This window comes from Mixophyes fleayi, chromosome 2, assembly GCF_038048845.1.
Source record: "Mixophyes fleayi isolate aMixFle1 chromosome 2, aMixFle1.hap1, whole genome shotgun sequence".
Classification (NCBI taxonomy): Eukaryota; Metazoa; Chordata; class Amphibia; order Anura; family Limnodynastidae; genus Mixophyes; species Mixophyes fleayi.
In genome coordinates this window covers 306,606,010-306,632,776 of record NC_134403.1, presented here as the reverse complement: position 1 = coordinate 306,632,776, position 26,767 = coordinate 306,606,010, and the positions used below count along the sequence as shown (strand labels likewise).

General features: G+C 35.7%; 1 protein-coding gene across 1 annotated transcript in view; it reads left to right on the top strand.

Moving 5' to 3' along the window:
* IL1RAPL1 (interleukin 1 receptor accessory protein like 1) overlaps positions 1–26,767 on the top strand; it is a 1,105,500-nt gene that overhangs the window by 183,705 nt on the left and 895,028 nt on the right. The window contains exon 2 of the mRNA XM_075196513.1: positions 20,771–20,876. Coding sequence (XP_075052614.1) covers positions 20,795–20,876 — 82 coding nt within the window. The 5' untranslated portion in view covers positions 20,771–20,794. The remainder of the gene's footprint in view (positions 1–20,770; positions 20,877–26,767) is intronic.

Below are 26,767 nucleotides of genomic sequence, written 5' to 3'. Positions count from 1 at the left end.
CAGCACTAAATTCAATATTTAGTTAGGTAATTCAATAAAGCCTTTGTCTAGTGTAAACTCCAAGTAATTCAGCCTGGTTTGTTTACATCAAAGAAGAGCAAACTTCTGAATTTTTTTTTAATGAGTGTTAGTTTATTTAGGACATAAAATATTTTGCATATATCTAGTTAATATCAAACAATTAAAAGTTTTCCCATACTACTTTCTTGAATACATGTATCTGTCTTGCTTTATAAAATGAAGAGATAATTTAGGACAAATATATATATATATAAAGTTTTTCAGTTGTAGAAATAAAATATTAAAATTGACCTGTCACCAGGTATACAATGTAGTAAACACAACAAAGGTGATTCTCCTAGAACAATATTCACTATGGAGAGAGCATTTTCTGCAATGTGCTATGCATACAGTCATGGCCAAAAGTTTTGAGAATGACACAATGACTCCATGGGATTAACGTCTGGGAAGTTTCCTTGCAGTGGACCCAAAATTTTGATGTTTTGATCCCCGAGCCACTTAGTTATCACTTTTGCCTTATGGCAAGGTGTATGCTGGAAAAGGCATTGTTCATCACCGAACTGTTCTTAGTTGGTTGGGAGAAGTTGCTTTTGGAGAAGGTTTTGGTACCATTCTATATTCATGGCTGTGTTCATAGGCAAAATTGTGAGTGAGCCCACTCCCTTGGCTGACAAGCAAGCCCACACATGAATGGTCTCAGGATGCTTTATTGTTGTCATGACACAGGACTGATGGTAGCGCTCACCTTTCCTTCCCCGTAAAAGGGTTTTTCCAGATGCCGCAAACAATCTAAAAGGGGATTTATCAGAGAAAATTACTTTACCCCAGTATCAGCAGTCCAATCCCTGTACCTTTTGCAGAAAATCAATCTGACCCTGATGATTTTCCTGAAGAGAAGTGGCTTATTTGCTGGCCTTCTTGACACCAGGCCATCCTCCAAAAGTATTCGCCTCACTGTGCGTGCAGATGCACTCACACCTGCCTGCTGCCGTTTCTGAGCAAGCTCTGCACTAGTGGTGCCCCGATCCCACAGCCGAATCAACTGTAAGAGACGATCCTGGCACTTGCTGGATGTTCTTGAGTGCCCTGTAGTATTCTTCACAACTATTGAATCTCTCTCCTTGAAGTTCTTGATGATCCGATAAATGATTGATTTTTATGCAATCTTACTAGCAGCAATATCCTTGCCTGTGAAGCCCTTTTTGTGCAACACAATTATGAATGAACATGTTTCCTTGCAGATAACTATGGTTAACAGAGGAAGAACATTGATTTCAAGCACCACCCTCCTTTTAAAGCTTCCAGTCTGTTATTCCTACCTCAATCAGCTTGACAGAGTAATCTCCAGCCCTGTCCTCATCAACACTCTCACCTGTGTTAACGAGAGAATCACTGACCTGATGTCAGCTGATCTTTTTGTGGCAGGGCTGAAATGCAGTGGAAATGTTGTTTTTTGGATAAACTTCATTGTCATGGCACAGTGGGACTTTGAAATTAATTGCAATTCATCTGATCACTCTTCATGACATTCTGGAGTATATGCAAATTGCCATCATAAAAACTGAGGCAGCAAACTTTGTGAAAAATAATATTTGTGCTATTCTCAAAACTTTTGGCCATGAATGTACTATGAAAATCTACGCTATGAAACCTTAAAAGTTCTGTTAGTTGGCATGGTTCACGGTATTGTCGCTTGATCTCTTCAAATTGGTAGGTACGCATTTGTGGTAGCATTTCACTTGCTCTGCTCTCCAGGTCATATCTGGAGAACAGTGGTTCAGCGATCAGCTACAAGGGTGTGTCAGGAAAGCTGATTGGTTGAATGCAGATGCTCATCCAATCAGCTTCTCCAACACAAAAAAACTCATTAATAAACCACTAAAAATAAGGACCCAGGCTGTTTATTTGCACAAGTGTGCTTATCAGTCAGCTGATGTGCACTCCTAGTTTCTGGTCTTGGAATGGCACAGTAAAATCAGTCTGTACCTATATTTGCGGGTTTGCTATACTGTCTATCAATATATCAGCCCTACCTTTTTTAACTTTAGAACAACAATCTTCATCAACACTACTCTTTTTTATTTGCTTTATTTCTTAAATTAACCATGAGAATAATTATGCCTTTACTACACTTTTGTGCATTTGAAAGTTTTTATTACATTTAGTTATGCTTGAAAATGTACTTTTCTGCAAAAGGTGCAAAATGCATCCAATCCTCCTAGTGATCATATATAATGAGTTCCAATTATATTAATCTTGGAGAAGGTGGAGAAATCAAGTCATTTTGATGAAAGAAAAAGACAGTGGTCATTAAGGAAATTAATTTTTAATTTTTTTTTTAAAATACACAGCCGTATTCAGCAAGAAGCGGATGTGAAGATACGTGTTGTATTGTATACAGATGTAGATCTCCTCTTCTCTACTATGCAGGACACTGCAGGAGATGTCCAAAAATAAACTCACAAAACAACATACAGAAGAAAAAAAATTGTTCAATTAATTTCACCTCTTGATAATATAGTCATTAATGATAAAACATTAAAAAAAATCCCCATAAAAACATGAGGATGTTCTTAATGTCTACTGTAGATAAAATAATTCTTTACAGTTTGTTTTGATTGCAAACATATGTTAAAGCATGCATACCTTACTGTCATCACTCTCACTTGGCACTAGACCGGTCACTGGAGCAAGAGATATGGCTGAAAAACAAGTACCATAGAGATGCCCAGAGCTTGAATCTGACGCTACTGTCTGTGCTCAAGTTTGGCACACCCTAACTCTACAATGACTATGGACATACACCCCTTTCCCAGCTTGTTGCCTACCTGAAATTGAATTGAAGCTGTTGTAAGTGTTCTATGTGCTTGAAGGTGAATTGGAAGCTGCTGCATTCTCTGGTGTATGGTCCAGTTCTGGATATGAGCAGTAAATTGTGTGCATTATAAACGGCAAATCACCAGTTATGCTCCTTAATGAATGAGGCCCAGTGTCTTTTCCATGCAAAATAAACCATCTTACAAACACCTTCTTATCCTCTTTATCTGAAATAAAGTATCTAATGTTTGCATATGGGTGTAAATGTAGGTGCAAGCAGCAAGATCAGCAATGCCCCAGTTCATTACCTAACTCTTCTCATCGCAAAGTGCAAACACTTTCATCAATAAGCAGACACACTTGGAACCAAAATTATTCATACACAGAAGCAGCATAAGTTGTGATTCCAGTGGCTGTGAGTCAGTGTTAGACTGGCCTAATAGTATAATGGGGAAATCCCTGGTGCACCCAACAGCTGAGGATCTCAACCCCTACCATAAGTCACAACTCTTACGTAACAATGCATCCTGACCATCTTCTCTGCTTCTTTAGACTCGAGACAGCTGAGTCTATGCAAACGCTTGGGCGTGTGGCATACATGGGTATAATAGAAGGCAGTTATACACATCTGGCAGTTATACACATCTGGCAGTTTTGCACATCAGACAGTTTTACACATCAGGCAGTTATACACATCAGGCAGTTACACACATCAGGCAGTTATACACATCAGGCAGTTTTACACATCAGGCAGTTATACACATCAGGCAGTTACACACATCAGGCAGTTATACACAGGGCCGTAACTAGGGCTGTGCGACAGGGGCCACCGCCCAGGGCGCAACGCTGAAAGGGGGCGCAATTTAGGAATATTTTAGGTTAATTTGGTTAAAATTGAGGGCTAGGGGGGCGGCATTTGTCTTTCTCGCCCAGGGCGCTAGAATTCTAAGTTACGGCTCTGGTTATACACATCAGGCAGTTATACACATCAGGCAGTTTTACACATCAGGCAGTTTTACACATCAGGCAGTTACACACATCAGGCAGTTTTACACACATCAGGCAGTTTTACACATTAGTCAGTTATACACATCAGGCAGTTTTACACATGAAGTATTTTTACACATCAAACACTTACACACATCTGTGGGGAGCACGGTGGCTTAGTGGTTAGCACATCTGCCTCACAGCACTAAGGTTATGAGTTTGATTCCTGACCATGGCGTTATCTGTGTGGAGTTTGTATGTTCTACCTGTGTTTGCGTGGGTTTCCTCTGGGTGCTCTGGTTTCCTCCCACACTCCAAAAACATACTAGTAGGCTAATTGGCTGCTATTAAAGTGCCAATAGTCTCTCTCGGACTGTGTGTGTATTAGGGGATTTAGATTGTAAGCTCCAATGCAGGGACTGATGTTAATTATTTCCCTGTACAGTGCTGAGGAATTAGTGGCACTAAATAAATAAATAGATGGTGATAAAGAGGGGAAGGCTGGTTATTGGAAAGTGGACTAGTTAAGTTCTAGCCACGCCCTTAGCTGTCTGAGCATGACCCTCCACATCAGCAGAGCACTATTTCGCTGGCACCTTATATTGCAATTACTCAGTGGGCCGTTTATACCCCAGTCTATCAGTGCTCTGGGTACCTCATGAAAAGATAAAACCAAACCTCATAATTTACCAGGTTCATTTCTTTAAATATTTTTTTAAAATAATCGAACATACAGTTTTTCTTTAAAACTGTTGATATCTTTTGTTTATTATTGGACTTAGAGGTCATTCTGCACATTTTCCACATAGCATTAAATATACCCATTGTTCACACATTGTTAGGTGCTGTCTGTAAGTATGCCAGAGGCACCAGCAAATAGATAATTAAGGTTATATTCCAGTGCTCTTATATTGTTTAATCCTTGCTGACTTCTTAAACATCTTTAAAAGAAAAGCTTTGATATCATGGGAATTGGCATTTCAGAAAAGCTAAGTATTGTATTTTTCAGCTTATGTATACTATTAGGCTTTCATGCTCAATTCTCTAATGTAATATTCTTTTTTTGACCATGATGACCATCTCACTTTGTTGATGGCAGTGAACAACTTTATTTTATTTAACATGACTACAGGTCTAGAGAGGGTAAACATTAACAGTCTTGAGCACAGTTTGCCACAGTTTGCCATCGACACATCATAAAAGAAAACAAGCAAGTGAAAGGAATAGAGATTTCCCATTTTGTTCTTAGAAACTCTATAACAAAGTATTTCAGTATTTATGTTGTGAAGCCTCCCAATGTAAAAATAAGGGAAAGCTGTTTAACCTCATCATCACTGAGCCTGTTCTCATTCCTGTGCTGAGCCTATTTTGGTACTTTTTGGGTTGGTCATTCCAACATCAATATCACTAATTTGTTTATGCAGTACCCAAATTATACCTTGTTTTTTTAGTGTTTCTACTTGAAATGATGCTGCTTATTTTGGTGTTTTTTTGCTAGTTTGCACTGTCTTTAATGAAACACATAAAATATGGAGGAATAATATGGTATCCTAACATGCTGTACCAGTTTGAAAACTAGACAGCCTATCACATCAAATGAGGGTACCCCTGTGTTTATTGATGCCTGAATATGAAAGATCTAAGCACTAAAACATGCCCCTCCCCCATCCCTCAACATTTCTGTAGTATATGTGTCTTTGTCTGTTGATCACCAGATCTTATCTGTAATAACATATCAGCAAGCATTTAAGAGTAAGCTAAACAAGTGTTTTACTGACACATTGGTATATTATAATAAGATTTCTCCAATAGTAATAGAAATATTAGCATCTAGGCTAGAGTTTAGGTCAGGCAATATAAGAACGGGCAGTACAAGCGTAAAGTATCTAAAATAATTAGTTTAGTATTAATATTTGCAGTTTAGTGAAGTCCAGAAGATTGCGCATTTTTACTCATTTGTATATTTGTTCCTTACTGGCAGATAAACATTTTCCTGCATTTTTACTGATTTTCAATTTGTAACTCTGGCACACAGTAATTGAACACTGTGCATTTCCTCATGTATTCACAGCAGCATGGTGATAGCCAAACACATACAGAATTGAAGGTATTATGGGAGGCACAGAATACATTCTGCATTACAATGAAAATAAGGATAACAATAAAGTTTTATTTATTTATTTTAAAAACGTGTGAAAAAAAAAATTAAAAGAGTTAAATCACTTTATTTAAGAAAAAACCCTGGAAACATACTTTGTTTTAATAGTAAAACCCTTTTTTTCCTGTGGGCATCCCCTGAGATAGCTTTAGCTATCGAAGGACATCATAGGACTTGTACTGTGTTTGGCAAATAGGCTTCCCCATGATTTAAATGTGGAAGCATCAGTGCAGGCCCACAGCAATGGTTGCAGCCTGCGAGAGTTTCCACTGGGCTGGGGCTTTGGTAAATAGAGAGAATTTCTAATTTCTGCAAAATCTCCTATTTTTGCAGAGTTTAGGGCTTATCTGCTTTTGATAAATAGACTGCTTAATCCAGGCCAAGGCTACCTTTACAACCATCATGATCTGAGCTGAGGCAGGATGAAGAGTTGTTAACATTTAAAATAGTTTTCAGGGGTAATTTGCTCCTGAGCCAGTGTCTCTAAATACATACCAAGAAATGTGGCCTTGGTTTGCTCTTCATATGTTCCTATGTTCTGCTTTTTCATAAGATTCAGACCAGTTCAGTAGAAACTGTGAGGAGTGACCTCTTTTAATTGGAAACCTCACTTGCTGATTTTAAATACAAGAAGACATACCAGTCACCCAATGGCGGATACAGAGGGGAGTAATCAGGGCACCCCCCCCCCCCACCCAGCAGCATTCTTTATACATTTAAATTGCTGCTGAGATGTCCGATCATTGGGAAGAAGGGGTGGGCTCAGTCGGGCCGACCAATTAGAGTGATGGAAGGGGCGTAGCTATGCAAAATTGCCCCCCCCCCCAAAAAAAAAAAAAAAAAGTTGAGCACCTGCAGGCATCTATAGTTTAAAATACATGGCCAGAAATACTAATTTTCATTTTAGCTTTTAAGACATTATTTTTAATAAATTATTAAATACAGTTAATACTTTACTTATTGTTTTGTTCATGCCCCACTGCAAACTGGTCTGTGAATATAACTGTATCCAGTGCACAGAGCAGATCTCAGATAAAAACAAAATGGTAAGGAAAAAGGAGAAAAAAACAAGGCAATGTCAGCTGCAGTTTAACTGGTTACACAATACAGGTTTTTCAACCAGTTATCGAGCAAATCACAAGATAAACTACTGTTCGATCTGATAACGCATTGTTGTGTACTCTACCACGAGCATGATTTATCATACCAAAGCACATGGTATTGTTTGAATTATACAAACTGGCTAAAAATCACTATGGATCGATGTCGATCATATGTGGAAGTGTATACGCTCTCTCGACCAGCAGGGCCGGTAGATCTCTATTGAATGTGCAGAATCACAGTCTTCTCAGCATCTGGATTTGACAGATGCAAAGCACAGGTCTGAAGGTAAATCGTGTGTGTACACACCAATCTGCATGCTCATCGGGACTTTCAGTCGTTGGTAAAAATCGTTACAGAAATCGCAACAGTGGTAATTGTCTGTAGTACGTACCCAGCTTTAGATACATTTTTTTGCATCTACACAAGATATTTACTTCACTATCCCAGCTAAAGAGATTATCATTTTCCCTGAAAAATATAAGCAATTGACTAAGTTAAAATTGTTCAAAATATATTCTTAGTCTAACAAGCACTTAAAGAAACTGTGAAATACTCCTGGTCGTGAATGGGTTACTCATTGTTTTACTGTTTACTGAACATTTTCATATACATATCAAAGTTGTTTTTTTATGATTTGTTTTATGAGTGCAAACATGGGGACAAAAGGAACAAATCTTATTTAAATCTATAATAAGTCTTTTCTTTTATTCCATGTCTCAACAATTGTTTAGGTTGTTAATGTTTTATAGGTAATTTTTTATTATTAAAGCGCATGTAATTTATGTCAGTGTTTATGAGGCCCTAGGCTATCTATCTGTCTGTTTGTCTATTTATTTATACATCTATCTGTCTATGTGGGTTTTTACCGTGTGAGTGCCCAGCATTATATATAGGATGCATGAAATTGTACAAGATTCTTTTCAAATGTGACAAGACACTTTGTGACATGTTGTATCTTCCTGACCATATCAACTCAGTTAAACAATGACATATTTAGATGATAATGTCCAAGCTGACAATCTGTTATCATTCCTGCTATGGAACTAGAATCATTTCTATGCATACTCATATCAACAACACAGCTCAAGCTATTGTGTATGCCAACCAACATGTAAATACCTCAAGATTCCCTTGTTATTTATTCACATCCCACACACAGAAAAATGTGACATATTCTATTTTGTAGAGGTGTGCTCATCATTTCTCACAGGTATATTGCATTACAAAAGGAAAGGTTGTCAAAGGGGGGTATTTTGTAAGAAGCAAATCACTAATAATTGACTTTGCTACACTGAGAAGAAACAAAACTGACTTCTTATTCTTTATGGCAAATAAAACTGGAAGCGATTATATGTAACAAACATTTTATGACAATGTGTTGTGTTATTGTCTAACTGACCTGTTAAAGCATTGTGCTATTGTGCACCAAATAACAGGTTGGCAGGAACAGTTTTAAAAAATGTAATACTACTACTTCAACTACTACTACTACTACTACTACTACTACTAAAAATAATAATAATAATAATATTATTGTTAAATAAATAAGTAAATCAAATAAACTGGTTACACAGAGTCATTATAATTATTGTGGTGTTCTATGCCTTCACTTATGTTACATTCCAAAAGAGAGAATCATTTTCTAATAATGTTACAGCATCCCATTGTATTGTAATGGCAAGTGCTACGAGGTTAGAGGGGAACCATGCAAAATAAGTGAGGAGATTTAAATCAAGCCTTTTATCTAAAATTGTGCTCCTTCTGTATGGTAGAATTCAGTTTCTTGCAAAAAAGTCCAAAATGTAGCAGTGGAATTATATTGATTATTCATACTGTAATAGCCACACATGTTTACATTAACGATTGGTGGCATGGTGGTAGATAATTTAGTACAAGTAGGGCTTAACTTACAATGTAGACCAGCTAGACAAATTCCTATAGCTACACTGCTCATGGAGTGGTTGGAGTCTTTCCACAGTTTAGGATCTCTGAGCCAATCCTGTTTTAATTCCTTACCTCCTGAACGCTTGGCATTTTTGCCATTTATTTCCAATCAATGTCTACACTTCCTGATTGTGGACAGTCAAAGACAATAATAGATAAATTAAGCACACCAAAAAAGAAAAAAGTAGCAAAATGTAGCTCTTGATCATTTGCTGCAGTTCCATTCATTACATTTTCTTGCCAAAATAGTGTTGGTTTTTTTTTAGTACCGTTGTCTACTTCTGTTCCATAACCAAATCTAAGTCCTAAACCTAGCCAATTATGAGTAAAACAGTAACATGATATGGTCTCCAAAAGGCTTGTGCATAAGAAATTGGTAAAATTACAGCAATATGAAAAATGTTCCTGAACACACTAATGAAGTAACTCAATTTCTTTATAAGGAAACTAGAATGAAATTACGTAATGTTGCAATATTAAATGTTAATACTTGCATTGTTGGCAATTGTAGAACAGTGCTCGTATCTATAGAAACAAGCCAATTAGAAAACACAATAGGATATACAAAATCTCCCTCCGCTCTTATTTTATTTTAATCCTACAAAATCCTTTACTAAGCCATAACGATAGATGATGAATGAAAATACATACACTATCTAGGTCCTGGCCATACAAATATGCACTACATCAAATGTCACTGCAAAAAAGATAACAAGAATGCATATAGAATTGGATAGAATATGCAAGAATCATTGCAAATGACAGGAATTAGATACCGGTGGCCCTTGAGACCATATGAGACAGCTGTGTGGTACTAGAAACCCCAAATAGCTTTATTGTTTAAATTATTTTTAATACGACCCTACTAGAGAGCTTGTACGTGTAATATCACTGGAACTGCATGGAATCTCCAGAGTACAGGAAATAATAAGAATAAAAAATAAAAAGCATTGTTCTTTACAGGATAAAGAGCACCTGACTTTTACAACATTAAAATATATCATCCAACCTATCCTTGGTATTTTTTTTTTCTGAACTTATAAAAATATATGTTTCCATATATTCCACTGGTACTACATTAGATACTGATTCATCCTAACAATATCATAATAATTGGATGGTGCAACGCAAACTTGTTCAGAAATGCTGTATTGTCATCATGACGTCAGCGTTAATTGGCTCACTGGCAAGTGTGTTGACAGCAGCTACTTTATCATCCTAATAAGATGCAAAAGATTAAAATTAAATTACTTAAGAACTGTATAAGAGCCTGCTAATTTTCCTTGAGGACTCTAAATCAAGTATGGCTCCAAAGAATGAAATAAATTAAAAATCAGTGCAATAGATGCAGCTGTGAGTTGGCATTATGTGGGTGAGATGGAGTTCAAAGAATATGTCACCATTTAAAGCATTTTTTTATATCATTATATTGGGAAATTTCCTCAAATAATGCAATACATGTCTACTGCTCGGTCAAACAAGATAAGTTAAATATCTAAAAAATAATAAAAAAAAATATATAAGTTGAACCAAATTGCTTATAGTGTGACTGGTTCAGAAAATAAATATATTTCAACATGTGAAAGAACATAAAGTGCTTTGTGTTACCTATCCTTAAATGGTAGAATAGTTCTGTGTTCTTTTAAAAATCATTCAGAAGTTTACTGCTCCCTTCTACAACAGTCTTCATCCCTACCAAGACACTGACTTGGATCACAACATAAGCTGCCCTCTTAACTGTAATGTTTGCTACAGTCAAGTTTATCATATACTATTTCAAAGTATATACAGTATACAGTATATACAACCCAATGCCGAACACTTTGTCAGACATCATCATCATCATTTATTTATATAGCGCCACTGATTCATGGAATTTTATTTCCAATAAACTCTGAGAAATGCTGTTTTACAGTAAGAATTACAATTCATATCAAATATCCATATATCACTTACTCATATGCCCTCAACCATATATCACTCTCTCATGTGTGTTGAAATTAATGTTTTTTTAGTAGCTAGTATGGTTGCCACCATTTCTGCAAAATAATACTGCCCTATCTATCTCTGTTATGGTTTTACCTGTTAATAACATTGCAAGTTCCATTTTTACTGACTAGTTAGTTAGGTGTGCGTATTTTCACTGGAGATGGAGAAAAGTTTAAAACTGTTGCACTGAATATTTTTATTATCAATATTATGCCATCCAAAAATGGTTAAGTTTTGTTAGTGAACTTTGGCCTTAAAGGTTCCTAGTCCTACCACAACCACTCTACACTGCATAATTCATTGTCTGCTGTTGTAAAACCCAGTTCTATTCATAAACTATATATTCAGCTAAATGGGAGTTTACAGATACAATGCTGTTGAGAAATAGCTCTAGCGGGACACTTAATAATGATGAAGCTTACCTGAGATCCTTCTTTTCCACATTTTACAGTATCCAGCCACTATTTCTATTAATACCTTGAATATCATAACCATCACATTTTTATGTACACACAATAAAGGGTTACTTATCATACAATATTCCTAAACCAATCAGGTTATTGGATATTTTCATTGCACAAACTTACTAAGCCCATTATTCTACACTGATCATGTTATCAGATACATTGGATGTGGATACTATGAACTACCCAACGGCTATCAGAACATTCAGTAAAAGTCATTGTGTGTGTTATATGTGTTATTACTGAAGTTAGTGGTTACCATTGTTTAGTATTTTATATATGTATTATCTATTTTAGGTGCTATTAAGTTCATTAGACTCAATGGGAGCTATTACATCTAAACTCTGGTGACCCCACCCCTTATTGCCTTGTAGGGTTATAAATCAGTGAGGGATCACCACTGTATTGAACCCCACAACAGCCCTCTTTCCTGGGTATTGTGACAAGTGCAGAATGCAGAGGTATATCAGAACTGAAAGGATTGCAGCTCTGTGAAGTAGTCTGTGCCTTTACCAAACATGAAATATTTCACCAATTTTACTCACTACTGGTTTTCACCATTTATAGGCAGATTGGACTTTATGCCCTGTACTTGCAGAAATAACTAGAGTGTTCCTATTAACACTAAGTTATAGTTGTTATGTACCTGTTAACATCCAGGTCTGTGCTTCTTGAGGTAAAATCTAGCATAAAATAACTACCAACAAATAAGCCTTTCTGAATAAATGGCAAGCATAATAAATGGTGTTTTTGTATCCTTTGTCCCCTTCCCTTGTTTCTTCCTTTAGCAGGTGGCCTGGGAGGGAGTGAAGGAGATGCATTTTATTATGTCACTCACTCAGTCTTTTAGATGCCTCCAAAAACTCTGCGTCCTAGGCAACCGCTTAGGTTCACCTAATGGTAGCAGCAACCCTGTAGTCCTGATTTTGGCAGGACAAAAGGCACATTGGCTATTGGAATGCAGTTGTGGCCTTGTGGCAATATGAACATGGTTAATAAATTTGGGTGGATTTGGGATTTGGATCATACAGATTGCAGGAGGGGCTTAGTTTTTCTTGGTTTTGCTCCAAATTCTTTTTTCTTTTCTTCTTTTCACTGCGTAAAACAATGAATTCAGTATATGTGAAAGTGGTACAATAATTGCATATCTGAAATATGTTTTTGATTTTAGTTGCTAACATGCATTTGTGCCTATGGGAGATATTCAATATGCAGTGAAAAGTTAAAGAGATTTCTTTCAAGAGCAAAATAATTTTCAGCATCTATATTAATCTGAAGAGCTAATTGTTCATAACAGATTTTACACACCTTAGTGCTTTGGAGTTCACTGTGCTGCTGTCCAGCTGCTAGAAAATAACAGTTCCCACAATCCGTTTCCATTGGATTACTGGATGGAATTGTTGTGGCTATTTTAATCTAATAATGATAAGCCTTATACCCACTGCCATTTGTTTGTATGTTAAAAAAAAATGCAAGTGAAAACACCAGTGAAATCGCAAGTCAAACACATTTGACATTAATTTTAGTTATTAATTGTATATTACTCATGCTTGAGGTCACATAGGTGTTCCCAATGTGTGAATGGAGAAGGCATCTTTCGTAAAACACCAACAGTGCATATTTTTAGTTGGAGAACGCATCCCTCCTAAGCCTATGGTGTTAGGTTTGAATATAATGTGCATCACTCTTTTTTTGATAGACAAAATATAAAAAATGAACAATCTCTGACTGACCTTTTTCTTAATTTTGTGAATAATTTCAGGGTAATGATGTGCAATAGTGAGAAATTACAATGAAGTTGATGCATGAAAGAGCTATTAGAGTTCCAGTTCACTCAAAATCCTTTGTGAATCAATTAACCATGATTAAAAGAATAACTGATTATCTATTGGTGCATTCAGCTGTCAGCCACCCTTCTGTGTCTCCACTTTTTCACAAGTACACTGAGAAAGAAACATAACACTGCAGATCCCATTATTAGCCAAGTGATATTAACTCAGCATTAGAGATTTAAGCAAAAGTGGATGGAGATTTCTCTACCATAGTGCATGCAGGAGCACATCACTCAAGACTTCAGTGGCGCTTCTTGGTTAATTAAATTCCTCCCAAAGATTGACATTTTCTTGACCCATGCTATAACCCATCTGACAAACTGCAATACATAGCACAGCTCTTGCTGACCTATGTACCACTGTGTTAATATTAGAGGCGGGCCCTATATCTAGTAACGACAACCAGCTTCTCAGACCAATCAGGTGGCAGCAGGCACTGCCCTTGATCTGAACTGGTTGCCGAGTAATGGCAAACAACGTCCTCTCTATGCACTCCCGGGGACTAGGCAGTTGATAGGCAGTTGTAGCTGCCAAGATAATCTTTTATTTAGAATCCTTAGTGCAGCTAATTTGTCTGGTCTGTCTGGTCTTTTCCTCAAATTAATGCTCCTAGATACTTTATCCATACAGGAGAGAGAAACCCGGTGATTTACAGTTAAGAGAGGAACAACTAATAGTCATGATTTATAGTCTATGTTACACCTACATATGTTGTATATTTTCTTAAATTAGGATTCATCAAATTATATGTGTTCAATAATAAATGAATAAATGCATAAAAACATGCATATATAAATCTGTTCTGTCAAATATGTTTTTTACTTCTCCTACATTGAGTACAATTTTTAGTTCCCAAAAGGTTTCTTTAAAAATGTGCACAATATAAAGCATAATGCCCTATGATGGTTATATTCTTTGTGTTTTGCACATTACAATAACATTGTACAGTTAGCCAATCACAACGCTTGTCATAACACTTGGCTTGTTGAAATGTAGCCATGTGTTATATGACAGCAGTAGGATGTTTCTGAATTCAGCCAATTTAAAATTGGCCCATTAAAACAACTGAGCATATTTTCCATGAGCCCGAAATAGCATAGCAGTCTTTGTATTTATGTAGATACAAGAGATTTGGAACCATAAAAACAAGTTAGTTTGCTTGAAGAAAGCATCATGATATGGTGAGCATATCTGGACAGAACATGTGTTCACTAAGATTATATATTCACAGTGATACCATTTGATTGAGAAAATCTTTTCATCAGAACCTAATCTGCTTTATTTTAAGGGTTAAGAAATTGCAGTCTATATTACAATATTTGTTGCAATGAGGCCAGGACTCCCAGCAGGTGCGTGGTATACTAGGCCAAAGAGGTTATCACAGGGAAGGATGTAAGACATTCAAACCTAGGACAACAAGTTCTTTAGAGATTTTCTTTTAATTCAATGAATGGCAGCCTGATACAATTTAGTCACAGGCCTTAACATTTAGCCAGCCTTGACTATGAACTAGATATTTTAGTAGTTGACAACATCAAATGGTTGCTGTCCCTGCATTTCCGAAATAAATATGATCTTACTAGCAGGTTGGGGGGCTTAAAATACAAGATAAATGTGTCTGCTGATGACACCCTGCTGTTTGCAACCAAAATATTAAATACTCCATGGATTAGAATGTTGAGGACCCTCCTTACGTCACTGAATAAAAAAAAAAACATTGAAAAGAGGATGTCTGAATAAAAAAGTTGCATTTGAAAAAAAGTATCTTAAATACTGGGTCTGGGTTGGACACATATGCTTAAAAAAAACAACAAAAAAAAAACATGTACATGCTATTTTTATAGCATATTTATGCACGTGTGCTCAGTTGGAAATATCTTGCAGCAAAACAAATCATAGTCACAAGAAAAGTTTTTTTAACATTTGTTTTGAAAGCGAAAGACGCATTCACTAATAGGTTTGGTTTCATTTTATAAAAACACATGTATAATACAAAACAATAAAATAAATATGTTATAAAACAAACATTTTGTGCCAAAATATGCCCACAAAATCATATAATACAGGCAAGAACAATGAAGAAAGCACTATCCGCTGCAAAGATGAATCCACAATCAGCCAATCAGCTGGCAACCATCACTAGGAGTGTCTGCGTCTTTGTGCAGGTCTGCCTCAGTCAAAATTACAAGAACATGGTGTTGCTGTGTTCCATCACTTATGATGCCGCTCCAGTTGTGAGGAGTTGCAAGTGTAATATGTGACTAAATCTGCATTCCGATGTGGAAGTATTTTTTTTTAAGTGGCCATGCGCAGTACCAACCCAACATCAGCCCCTTAGTGAATAACAATATGTTTTGTAAGATATGGAAACATTTTTACACCTGCTGAAGACAAGACAAAAATAGACCTCATATGCTATAGTAATATAGGGGTCAGTAAAAGCTTAGGAGGGTCATATGTAATGGATGATTACGTAAAATAAAAAAAAATGAAGAACTGAATTGTTCAATATATTGGTTTAGTTAAAATTAGTTATAGTCAAAACAATATCATATAATACACTACGTTTAAAAATTGCATTAAGGTCCACTAATTAATTTTGCTTGAGGAAGCCAAGCATATCGAAAATGCCCCTAATTGTTTGAAGAAACAAACCAAATGCTCTTCCTACAGTCTATTGCGAACTTACAAGCCCGAACACTGATATCATTTGTTTTAGAAATGCAATTAACATGATTTATTGGCACTTTTGTTTGCAGTTGCTGCTATGTTAGACCCTAAGCATGTGTTTCAGCTTTATGCAATAATGCTTAGATGTTCAAATATTCAGGATAAGGACTGTGTTATCTCATTAATTTTACAAAGCTTTGTCAGTCGGTGAATCATGACTGTAGCTGAACTGTACAAACACAGCAAATTTTCATTCCAAAATGCTTACAATTTTCTACAGTTTATAAGGCATTATACAATAGGCCTCAGCTTGGGAAAATGCAGTTGTATCAGCTAGAAAAGTCTGTTTGTTTAAAGTTGCAGTTCAATGGAAAATCATTTTTACCTGCATTGTAATTGAAAATTCCACTTGTTCTATTACTCTGTTTAACTGGTTATGTTCTTTATGTTGCCATTAAAAAACTATTATTTTGTCCTAACTTCTATGAGAACTCCCTATCCTCTGAATTATGCAACACAAAAACTTTTATACATAGGCTCTTGTCTCTATTGGAACGATTTATGACCTGTCTTATTTTTCACATGTTAGTTATCATTTCTTATCACATTTTAGAAAAAAATTATATAATGTGTCTATTTATTAAATTTGTTCAGCTGGGACAGCAACTCCCATAGGACACTGTCCCTGAAAACAGTTTATAGTAAAGTGATTGCAATTGTGTTCACTTTAGGTCCCTACGGCCAGGCAGAACTTAGGATGGGGAGAGTGCGAAACCTATTGGGGAGGAATCCAAAGTTCCCTCTCCTACTATCCTTCCCATAGGCTACAACGGCTAATGCCATCCTCAGATGGTGTAAGATGTGTGGCTCAATCTCCGAATTTCAAAGCTTTATAAATAGCGCATAATCCCAGTCCCCATAGACACCTATAGGGACTGAATTTGCAAATATTGAGGCTGGAACCATGATCCAATAATCATAAATACCACTGTTACTAATTAATTGAGATTTGCTCTTCAGAGTTTGATAATTAGGCCCCAAAGTGAGATTATAATGTATACACCAATCAGCCACAACATTAAAACCACTGACAATTGAAGCGAATAACATTAATTATCTCGTTACAATGGCACCTTTCAAGGCAGCAAGTGAACGTTCTTGAAGTTGATGAGTTTTGTACAAATCCAATAATATGAGGAACACAAACATACTTATATTAAAAGCAATGTGGAACAGTTATGGATTATTGTCATGGTTAAGTACAAACATTTTGATCATCTTTTATGGAAAACAATGTTGATATTTCTGAAAACTCTTTTGCAGGTAACTAACCGATCACATTATGTCTTTTTTTTATATATACCCCAGTGTGCCTATTACACAGGTATATATTGTTGGCACCCTAATGAAAAGCAGATCAAATGGCACCTAGCTAGGTTCTCATCATTTAAAATGAAAAACCAGGACACTCATGTGACCTGAACTTTGTCCACATTCATTTAGGTTCCTGATAAGGTAAAACAGCTATAAGAACCTACTCCTAATTCCACTGTTAAATTGGAAAATAAGGATGACGAGTTAAAGATTTCAAGTGGTGAAAAAAACACACTGTCCTGCAAAAATTTGGACACATGGGAGATATATTCTAAGACCTTCATTATAAGAAGGGTCGCAATAGAAATAATGATGTGGAAAATTTAATTAACTATTTTATTTGAAAATATAGAACTAATAAAGAGATGACTGAAGTATATTTTCCCTGTGGCATGAATCAAATATAAACGGCTGGAGGAAAAGGCTTCCATCTTAATTTCATTACAGTATCATCACTACTTTATCTTATTGTGATTTGGGGGTATATTTACTAAACTGCGGGTTTGAAAAAGTGGAGATGTTGCCTATAGCAACCAAAAAGTTTCCAGCTGTCATTTTGTAGAATGTACCAAATAAATGTTAACTAGAAGCTGATAAGTTGCTATAGGCAACATCACCACTTATTCAAACCTGCAGTTTAGTAAATATACCCCATGATGTTTAATGTGATAATGGAAGTTCTAATCATTGGCACCTGTATAAAATGTTTTACCCAGTTAAAACTTGTCAAGTGGTACTTGTCTTACTTAATGTGATGTGGCTGGGAGAATACATACATGTTTATACAATAGCTTGCGTTCTTTAATTATGTAACTTTATTATTATACTTATTTTGCTGTTTAATCATTTTGTTACTCATATTGCTTTAGAGCTTTGTTATATTTTATTTACATACAGAAATTGTATACTGTTCAAAAAAGCCTGTAGTCATTCACACCTAAGAATCCACATTGCTTTAGAGAAGTCTTATATTTCAAGAAGAAGCTCAAAATAGTGGGGTATAATAGAAAATAATAAATCAACTATGATGAAAAATTTGATATGTGGAGGTACTGTCATTTATATTTATTAAATTACCTACTTGAGATAGGAAGTCATTTCACAGAGCCCACATGAATATTATCATACTTATAACTTTGATTGGCAAGTAACTGTAACATATGGTGTATTATAGAATGTCTGCTTTCAGATGACCTCATTTTTCTTTGATATTTTGTAATAACCCCTCTTAGTTTAGTATGCTTTTAGATCTTTTCACATATGGAACTGATTGTAATTTCCTTTTCTTAATACTATCTTTCCTATTCTGGAATGTTTCACTATTTATACCATTGGGATGAAATTGGAATCTCATCCGTGTTGATCCATCTTACAAAGATGAAAGTAAACTGATTCATTCACTGTCACCAAATGAAGCAGAAGTTACTTTTACATGCTGTTTTAACATTACCAGAAAGTTCATGCCTGCTCTAGGCTTACATAACCTGCTTAATTTTTATGTTTAATACCCCATATTCTGTTCTCATTTTTCATATTCTTTTATCTTTTTTAATTTTAAGATTTAAGCACAAGATAAATTATATAAGTTAGAATACATGCATAGCATATCAGTAAAATTTAGCAATTCTAAATATATATTTTATAGGTAGATAGTATCCTTTTTATGATTACCATCCACATTCTTAAGCCTGACCCCTAGCAGAGGGCTCTGAAAATATCCTTATAGCACAGCAAGGAACCAACAGGAGACACTGAAAGTTCATATTATGAAGACCTCATTGGGAAAGATTCTCAAGAGTAGGAACACAAGTCAGAATATAAAATACACCAGTATCTTAACTCCTTCATATCTATGAGCGGTTTGTAACCACTAGGCCAGATATGATGTTTGTTTCCACTTTTGCAATTTGTTATTTGCTAGCCAGTTGCTCCATTTGGGAAAAATCCTTAAATATCATGTGTTAAGATATTAAATACCCCAATATCTAAACGCTTTCATACCTAGACAATTTTCATTTTTATAGTATTGTAAATATTGAATATCTTAACAATGAGTGCAAAGCTATTGCAGTGTGATTGGCTGAGAGAGATAGAATAATATAGAGATATTAAGTACTGTATGTGTACTTTACTTAAGGTCTGCAGGGGTCCTGTAGATTTGGAAGAAAATTGAGTTTTTGGCTTCTTTGCTTCTAAGCATGCACTCAAAGCACTAGTTTCTGAACTAATCCATTGTGCGCTTGTGCCAAAACTAGCAAAGTATTATACACCAAAAACGCAATTTGCTTCCAAGTTTACATGAACTGTTGTATGTTTCTAAAACATATATTATATGTTTCCCACTTTTGAAGCAGAGATATCATCATCATCAGTTATTTATATAGCACCACTTATTCTGATAATTCATTCACATCAGTCCCTGCTCCATTGGAGCTTACAGTCTAAATTCTCTAACACACACACACACACACACATACAGAGAGAGAGACTAATGGCAATTTTGATAGCAGCCAATTAACCTACTAGGATGTTTTTGGAGTGTGGAAAGAAACCGGAGCAGCCGGAGGAAAACCCACACAAACACCACACAGATAAGGCCATGGTTGGGAATGAAACTCATGACCCCAGTGCTGTGAGGCAGAACTGCTAGCCACTAAACCATTGTGCTGCCCATAAAAGTCTAACACCTTTTAAACCATACGTCTAGCAGTCACATGGTTTTAAGCTGAACAGTGCTGTTTATGGTCACTGTAGACTGTGATTGACAGTGAAGAACCAGTAGTGGTGTTTATAAACATTTACCTGCATAAAGCAGATAAGTGATCAAGCAATATTTTTATCACAACATAAGCTTCTAGTCATTTAACATGTCACTGTTTTATTTGATGTTAAATCAGATAACAGCTCTCAACATTCACCTACTGTGGTCATTCTGGCATTAGTTTAACATAACTGTGAAATCATACAAATGAACAGAGAAAGGGAACAGATTATTAAACAGAGGAATTCTTTGGTCGCTTTTCCATGTTGTCTTAGAGTAGCGGGAGAATATAGAGCCTTTACTGATTTTATGTTCTTCTAGAAATGTTCTTTTGTAACAAACCTTGTTATCCATGAAAATGATGTTTGGTAATGAAGACTGTTGTACATTGTTTTGGATATATATTTTATGCATTTTATGTATATCACTGTATTCATTACAATGTGTTGGTGAATATATGTAAAATGCTACCTTCTTCTGTCACCACTTTGATGTCCAAGCCAGATAAGAGTTGTAGGGCCAGAATAGGTTACATATTTTGAATGAACTAACTTGATATAAAATATACTTCTTTTTTATGACTTGTATTTGCAGTATTTCAAATATTTTGATCATGATAAAACAAATAAAAAAAATCTTTTTCTTTTAGAGAACCGTCATTGAAAGTTGCAAGATGAAAGTTCCTATTCCACATTTGATCCTCTTTTATGCTACCCTGACACAAAGCCTAAAGGTCGTTACTAAAAGAGGTTCTGGTAAGTGAGTTTGTTTTATATTTGTTGGTAGTGACTTTATTGGTTACAGTTAATTTAAAGGTCCCAAAGAATGGCCATACATTTATTGCAGTGTTGTGGTATAAGTATTTGCTCATATAGATCAACTTTCAGTTAGCAAATGTTTTTAAGAGTTGCCAACCAACGTTTCCATGTATTATTTCTAATTTACAATGTTTTTAAGAGTTGCCAACCAACGTTTCCATGTATTATTTCTAATTTCCATGTGTACATGTACAGTATTTGGCTAATTTGGTTCTTTGGCAATTTAACTCTTTTGTTGGTGTTTTTGCAACATTTGACATGTTGTGATATATTAGTTTTAAAATTTGTTTATGCAGTTTTATTAAGTGGTACATTTTACCATGCGCATTGATTTTTCAAGAAACTTTGGAACGTCATGATATTTTTGATTGATAGATTTTCTTTTTGGCATTGGATAAATTTATAACAATGGTAGATTTATTTAATCATCTATTTAAAAGAATGTGAATGTCAAAATGTCTTAACCATTCAACCATACCAGAAAATTGGGGCACAGCTTCAAGGCGGGATTGCAATTACCCTGGGTATGTCTGACAAAACACAGGCATTTAGGTTTGGTAAGGCTGTCCAATTTAATTTATCAATTCACTTAGTTATACTCATCCACCTATCCAGCCTGCAAAATGACAACCCCCTGTGTGTCCTCACTGCACACATATGAAATATCAGGGCTGGCCTCGGACCTGTTGAAGGCCCAGAACAGAGACTAACATTTTCTCTTCACAAGCCAAGCATGTTAATATATCCAGAAAATTGCAATACTGCTTCCCTTGCCTTGTTGGCTGACACGTGTCAGTAATAATTTTCTGGTTCTTAATCTAATTCTTATAAATCATGTTCACATACAGAACTGCACATGCTAATTGGTGAATCATGAATATCCAAAAAGCCACACATGATTTCTGTGGGACATTGCAGTCAAGACATTCACTTATCCTGAGGAAATAAAATGTAGATGGAGAAACAATAACATGGATAAATGTTGCAAACTGTCTCCAGGGGGTAAATGTATCAATCTGCGGGTTCTTCAACACCCGCGTGTTCAGCCTCTTCCGCGATTAAATTTCAAGCGGCGCTGCATTGTAAAGGGAAGTTAACCCTTTACAATGCAGCGCCGCTTGAAATTTAATCGCGGAAGAGGCTGAACACGCGGGTGTTGAAGAACCCGCAGATTGATACATTTACCCCCAGGTGTACGATCATGCTGCCCACTTTACTGGACCACACCAACACTGTGGTAGTTGCAGAGTAGGTGGACTAAGTGTGGTATGATCCAGTGCTGGTTTCTTACTCCGCGGGGAGGAGCTGTATGCATTGTTTGTCCAGTTTCTCTATCTGTATTTCAAATGGGAATTTCTGCTTTGCATTGTAAAATAATACAATTATTATTAAAAGACAATAGATCAACTATATTGTTATGCATTAAGGAATAGTCTTATGCGTGTACCAAAAAAAAAAGCCATTATGTGACTATTCCATCTATCAAAGAATCTATTTTTTTGTAACATCATATGATCGATACTTTGGTTACAAGCAATAAGCAGAATTGCTTGTGACATAAATAAGAACATTTTGTGTTGCTTGATATATTACAGCAAAGTGTAGAATTGCATCATCATGTGCCATGTTAGCAATATCCGTTCATTTGTCCTCTAGTCTAGTTTGCATAGGTGGATACATTAGTTACATTATGTACTGTAGGTCTTCTGCTTTGGTTGATAGCACAAAGCAAATTAAGTTCATGTAACCTTAAAAAATGCTGTGCTAGATGTGTGTGCTCAGAAAACCTAGTAATAAGACTATTTTCTAATGGAAATGTTTGTTTTTCCCACATATCAAGCCAAATAACAGTACATATGGTTTGACTTTCTTATAAATATACAGTATTTAAATAAACAAGTGATCATTTTTGCCTATCCTTACATGTTTCAGTTTAGATGTGCGTTTCTTTGTCTATGCAAGAAACTAGAAAACGTTGATTGTTGTAGATTTATATGTGGTAGTGCCAAAACACATTTGTTCTTTATTTCCTTTTTTTGTTTGTATGTTATGTGCAAAGTCATCAAACAATTAATAATATGCACAATTTAATGCACTTATGCAAGGTAAATACATATCTAGTGGTAGGGTTCCCTTGAATAAGCAAAAAACTTACATTTATTACGTAATTGGTTTTACAGTGAAAAATTTGCATGTATATAATAATTTTCTATATTAGCATTAAATGGATCAATCACACCCACTAAATCAATATTTATAGTTAGATATTCAATTACTTTTAGGAAAGGCACAAATACATTTTTCATTATAGATAATTCATTACCACTTACCTTAGCAAAAAATGCCATAATCGGATTACCCTTATAACGAACAACTCTTTTCTATAATGGTGGTAAAACTATATTTACTCCAGTTGTACTGAATACCTCATCATTATCTGCAAAGTCAAGGGTACGTAAGATCCATTAAATAAATGTTTTATCACCTCTGCAATACCTAAAACATCTTTATTTACAGACGTTAACCCTCAAATCCCTTACTTAATAAGTTTGCCCCTTCCTTAGTTTTTTCTTATAGACAGGTTCTCAAAGATGTATCCTAAGTTGCATATGTGATGTTGACTTACACAACGGTGAGCCTATGTGGGTTTCATAGTCATCTATCTCCATTTTTTATGCATCCTGTGATTTTATTAGCATTTACTTCCCTAATTTGCAGCCATTTTGTGGATTTAAACAAATATTTATGAGATGGCAGTTTTTTAATTCATACTAGTGATATTATTGAAGCTCAGGGATGTCACCAGCAGCTAGTTTCTCTCGACTGTTGGATCAGCCCAAAAAATGGTTGACTCCACAGTGTTTTAGCTGACAGGTCCACCTTAAAGCGACCTTTCAAGTAAGTCTATACTTGCCAACTCTCCCAAAATGTCCGGGAGACTCCCGCATTTCGCGTGAGTCTCACGGACTCCCGGGAGAGTGTGCCAATCTCCCGCATCTGCCCACTTCCTAGTGAAGTGGGCAGAATTAAGTCCAAAATGCCGCAATTCACCGGGAATTGCAGCATTTGGCCCCGCCCCTTGCTGTAAAATGACGCGTTTGCGTCATTACGTAACGGGGACGGGTCCAAAATGACGCAAATTTTGGAGCACCGCCCCCATCACGCCCACCTCCCCCGGCAGGCTCCCGAAAGCCAACTTTAGAAAGTTGCCAAGTATAAGTAAATCCTAATTCAGGAATGAGATTATTTGTGATAATCATCCCAGCTATAAAAAATAAACATAGTTTACAATTTTAGAACTGCAAACTTTGGGAAATAGCACATAAGTACTGAATTTACTCCACCATTATTAGACTGGGTCAAGTAGCAGATAAATTATGAAGAAAAACACATTTAATAGGACATAGAGAGTTTTCAAAGATTTAGAAATGGTTTTATCTTTCATTCTATAAAGACAATTATAACACTAGGGGGTGTCTGTGAAAATGTTCCTATGTTTTGTGCATAAGCTGAAAGATGAAAACAAAGTGCCACATAATTGTTTTCGCAGAAATTTTATATAAGGTGAAACATTAAGTAAACATTATAAAAAGCTATTATCATTTAATATGCCTGTCCTGGATTTCTAACTTGCCTTTTTCCAGTTAATGCTGAAAAATATTGGGCCTTATTCATTAAGGAAAGTAAAGCATAAAAAAGGAGCAACTTTGCACCTGGGCAAAACCATGTTGCATTGGAGGGGGAGGTAAATTTAAACTGTGGAGACAGATATATAGTTGGGGTAGGACATGTCCTAGATTAACTTTAAATTTCAGTGTAAAAAATAAAGCTATCAAGTATTTTTGTGTTGAATGAAAAAACAGCCAGTATTTAACTTATGTGCAAAATAATATACCAAGTGCACCCCTTCCATTTTAACATGGTTTGTCCAAGAGAAAACGTACTCCTTTTTATGCCTTACTTTCCTTAATGAATCAGGCCCAGTAGCTTTGCTTAGGATATTGTTGGATAGGAGGCTTTATGGGCATGTTCTAATTATTCCTTTCACATATAAAAACATTGATCCCCTGCACTCACGCAAAAAATTATTAATGCTATTGTAGCTACTTCAAGCTGTATTCTTTATGAAAAACAGGGAATCTCACTTCCGCATACTGTAATATATGTTAAGATGACCAACTCATTACAAAGTCTCCGTTTGGCTTCACAATAAAATAAATAAAAAAGCAATAGTGTAGTTATGTAATATCTTAATGCGCATAATATAATGAGAAATAATGACAAACTTCTGTTTGCTTTAGCTCTGTTTCCATAGTAATTGAACTAACTACTTTTTTTTCTCATAGTTTGTTTCCATGGTTATATACGTTTATATTGAAAGCAAGAAATGCCCTCGAACATTCAGTGCTGCTGTTCTTGGCACTGACTATAGCATTCTTCATTAAATGACCCAGAATTGTGGAAAAGTGCAGAGTCCTTGTAATTTGAATTCCTCTATCAGATAATTCATTGTATACTCCAAAGAATTTTCTTAAACTGCAATAATGACACTTGTCTTTATGATTTTAGGCAATCTGTCTTCAAAGTATTACATGTTTTCTTTTTTTACAGCTCATTTTTACAGTATATTATATGCCATCTCTGTAGCAAGATTGTCATGTGTTGCAGTTTTGACTATGGGGCTGATGCAAAGTTAGATGAAAGCCAGTTTGCGTAGTATATCTTGCATTTTCGCTCTGCCTATACCCAGAAAGTGGGAGCAAACATATACGCCTATGCAAACTTGCACAATTCTAGCCCTTATTTCTGCCTGGGCAGGTGGAACGGAGGAAAGAAAATACTTTGGGTGAGTACAGCAAAGGCGTGTTTACACAAATACAGCAGAAAGATGCATATACACCTGTTGGGAGGTGTATCTGTAAGACCTGTCCTAGGATAGGTACAAATTCTTGCTGGTGAAGATGACTTCTTGTACACCAGGTGCACATGCTACCGATGCGGAGGCAGATGCATCTGGAGATGTGTTTGGCTCTGTATATGGGTGGAAATATGCTACTGTTTTAGATTAATTTGCTTCAATTTTTTGACCAACTCTGCATCAGCCCTTATATGATTTTGCATTGCATTATAAAAATGTTATGTATATATAAAAAATGCTTAGAATGTATCTAGTGAAATCCAAAACCAGTCAATATCAGGTTGTGATTTTAATTAAATAAAATAAAGAAAAATATTGAAATTATATATTTATTAATTCCTGAAGTATTTTACTAGGAAGAAATGCATTGATAGTCACCTCTTTGTCTGAAATGCCACACAATACATTCTGTGTAATACTTTCAGATTCCATGTCATGTATGGTACACAAGCAACTCAGGAGAGTACTTTGTTCCCAGTCATTCATCGCAAATAAGACAGATCATATTCTACAAGTCCTTAACAGTATAATAAATAATTATTTTTAATGCTACACTATGAGTCACCTGTTTGGCATATTATTGTCCTGCAGAAACACAGACTTTTTATTACTGACACTGTAGAGGTATTAACACATAGAAAAGGGGTCAGGAAACTTTTTTACCTTTTACCCCAAAATTTATTTAGATACGCCAACGTTACCCCCTTGATTTGAAAGGAATCAATTATTGGAATTCCATACTTTTGTTCCCCCTTCTCTTTCTTCCCTCACCTTATGTGCCTCCATAGTTTTGTTCCCCCCCTCTCTTACTTCCCTCACCCTATGTGCCTCTGTTATTTTACTTACTTTTCTACTGACTTCTTTTCTTCTTCTCTGTTCTTCTTGTCTTGTTTTCTTCTGCCGCTGCTCC